General features: G+C 46.8%; 1 protein-coding gene across 1 annotated transcript in view; it reads right to left on the bottom strand.

Moving 5' to 3' along the window:
• Positions 1–903: 903 nt before the first annotated feature.
• Positions 904–3,223, bottom strand: part of LOC149510534 (Cytochrome C oxidase subunit II-like, transmembrane domain-containing protein) — a 2,646-nt gene continuing 326 nt past the window's right edge. Inside the window, 2 exon segments of the mRNA XM_089757551.1 lie at positions 904–1,347; positions 2,852–3,223. The exon segment at positions 2,852–3,223 is cut by the window's right edge and continues 326 nt beyond it. Of these exon segments, the coding sequence (XP_089613677.1) occupies positions 1,254–1,347; positions 2,852–3,223 (466 nt within the window). The 3' untranslated portion in view covers positions 904–1,253.

The following is a 3,223-nucleotide window of genomic DNA, read 5'->3' as shown; positions in this document are numbered from 1 at the left end:
ACAAACTCAAACTATATATCTATTTTTAGAAAAAGGAAGTAAAAGACACCTAATTCTCCCTTTTAGTATTCTATCATTCTTTTGTTCAAACTAAAAAGAGTAAGGATCCCTTCCTTGTCTTAAACTTGGTAATACTTTATTAGAATAAAGTCTTTAGCTTTGCTTTATAAGGAACAGAAGGAACCTGGGTACTCACTTTAGAGTCTTATACTGTGGTAGGTATGGGAATGAATGAAATTATAGATCATGAAACGAATAGGAGCCAAATACAAGTTTCACTTAACCAACATGTGAGTCTCTGCTCATTTCTCCCACCGCGACTGCAGGATAGAAAGAAGCAGGAACATAAGCACAGGCGGGCACAACACAACCAAGAAAGCACCTAGGAAAGCACGCCATCAAGTGAGCTGGAGCTGGTACATAAGAAGGTAGCTTGCTTCCTCTTCGCTGGCTAATAATCTCCGAGCTCTTCCGTCTGCGAAAGTACTGATTTCCCATTGCCACACATCGGTAGAAACGTCGCGGGCCTTTAAATGTTATCCTTCATGGATGGATTCTCAGGATACAACAAAATTTTGCTTGATGAAGAAGATCGGGAAAAGACGAGTTTTCGCAATTGAAGAAGAACAGATAATCGGCATCACTATCCCGCTTCCCGAGGTCGGAAGTATGTTTTTTCTAATTAGCTTAGTATCTGTCCGTTAAGAATTGAATTGAACGTTTCCTTGAGTGGGAATGGAAAAGTTCTGCTCTTACTTTTGACTCTAACGCAGTTTAAGATGCAAAGCATCAAAGGAGGAGATAGCGAGCGACGTTTAGTTGTCATAAAATTGATCTTCTTTCCTTTCCTTCCTTATCAGAGAGGGGCCCCGAGCGGGGCTTTTTTATTAAAAAAAGGGGAAAAATAGGCTATAAGTAGGCCGTTTGCTATTGCTATAAGGGCTGCTCGCCTTTATACGGCTTGGCTTCGCTATCGCTCCTATGTAGTGATCGGCCAAAAAAGTAGTATTCCTACCATACAAGAATGCCTATTATCTAGTGCTAGAAGCTTCGCCAGAAGCAAGCAAGACGAGGTCGCTCCGCTTCGTAGACAAAGCTCGTTCCGTACTTGATTTACGAGCTCGTGTACTACTCGCCCCTCTCTCTAAAGGGGCTTATGCACTCCACTCGCTGTCTACTAAACGAGCGTTAGAGCGAGCGAGTGAAGCCTTCAATTTAGTGGCTTCCCCCTCACCCTACTCTTTCATTTCCGCTTAAGCTTCCGCGGTTTGGGGGATTAATTGATTGGATACCCGAGAACCATAATCTTTCCTAGGAACAGCTTCTACGACGATAGATAGGGGTCAGCTTTGTTTGGCATTTATGCCCCTGCCCTCCAAACAGTATGGGAGCCTTTCAGCTCGTACTGCTCACATTCCTAGATCTTCACGGCACCTCCTCCACCATAGTGTGAGCTGGGAGCAGCTCCGAAAAGCGAGGCCTACTTCAAAATTCGCTTTCAACAACGTCAACAACACCACAAAAAAAGTAAACTGGGGTTATTATTTTCTAAAAAAACTAAAAAACAAGGTTTGGAACCCTACTCCCCAACAACTACAAGGATGCTTGCTTGCTGGCATCAAAGCCCTTCATTCTTATTAGTAAGATGGGGCGGAGGGCGCACAACTCATTCTATGCTCCTTTCCTGAGCGTTTCACACGTCGCTCTTCGATCCTGCCTTTCGCCTCTCTAGGCTTCGCTATCGCTCATGACTGGTATATGGATCTCTTTATGTAGTGGTCGGCCTTCTAGAAGCTTCGCCAGAAGCGACTAGTCGCTTCCCGAATTCCTCTTTTCTTTAGTATGGTCTAGTCTTTCCAATGCCTCCTTCCTTGCCGCCAACGTACGCTACTAGAAGAGTAAGCAAGCTACTTTGCTTGCATTTTTTTCTATAAGCGGAGCGATTTGTCGAGTCTACGAAGCTTCGTAGTTGCCCCCCCTTTGCCTCGCCATGCCACTAGATTCATAATGACCGGCGAGTCGGAACATGTACGAATATAACCACGCGGAGGGCCGGATTAGCAGGAGGAAGGGCGGCCCACCCTTCTCTATTTTGAGGGATCCCTCATATTTAGGATTCCAGGCTTCCCGGACTCATAACAGACGGCTAAGAAAAAAAAGAGGGTCAGTAGTCTCTGCCGTTGCAGGTCCTTCTCCTTCCGCTGAGACGGCCCTCTTTTTTTTTTTTTTTTTTGTTCACCGCGGCACGAAAGAATGAAGAAGCTGGAATAACTCAGAAAGAGAGTGACGCCTAGCCGTTGAGAGCGTCTGTTGTCTTTGTAGAGGAACAGTACGATCTTGGACTGGCCCCCTTCGCATGACCTAGAAAGAAAAAGAAGTCCGTGCTACTATAAGGCCTCTAAACTCCTCCCTCAGGACACTGTTGCGTTGCCCATGGGGACAGGGTAGCCCCGACTTCCATAGGTCCTTGGTTCGACCTCCTAATGAGAATTGAGGTCCTTGCGCGGGCGTCTCATCCATCCCTAAGACTTGCTTGCTCTGTATGGAGTGCCCCGTGGTTCCTCGAGTGCCAGCCGCAGAGAGGAATGCCATCAACTAGGGCGCTATTGGCCACTAACCACTCGCTCGCCAGCCGCTCGGGCTCCGCGTTTCAAGTTCGTTATCCTAACCGTCTCCTCTGCTCCACCGGGAGCCCGGCCCCTTCTTCTATCTTATCTACTGCCTTGCTCCTCGGCTCCCTACAGCTCCAGCCGCTCGCTGTAATAGCTTGCTTCTCGGGTGGGTCGCACCCCGGGTGGTGCGGCTGAGCCAGAGTGGGCTCAGCAGTCGGCCTATGTTTCCGGGCGCACGCGTAAAGGCATGATTCGTTCCACAAATCTCACTGCACTGACCATAGTAAACTCCTTCTCGTTGTACCGAAATAGAGATCTGATTTAAACGACCAGGTACAGCATCACATTTGACACCTGAGGAAGGTACAGCCCAACTATGAGGTACATCAGCAGATGTTACAATAATACGTAGATGAGTTTTGGCTGGTACAACCACTCTATTGTCCACTTCTAATAAACGTGATTGACCCAATTCTAGATCATCTTCTGGAATCGTATAACTGTCAAAAGTGAGTGACTGTTCATCGGAACTGTTATAGTCTGAATACTCATAAGTCCGATACCATTGATGTCCAATAGCTTTGATAGTAATGGCTGGATCTACTACTACC

Source organism: Durio zibethinus, unplaced genomic scaffold (assembly GCF_047325235.1).
Source record: "Durio zibethinus cultivar Kanyao isolate XHJ-2024 unplaced genomic scaffold, ASM4732523v1 HiC_scaffold_30, whole genome shotgun sequence".
Lineage (NCBI taxonomy): Eukaryota > Viridiplantae > Streptophyta > Magnoliopsida > Malvales > Malvaceae > Durio > Durio zibethinus.
This window is presented reverse-complemented; position numbering and strand designations above follow the sequence as displayed.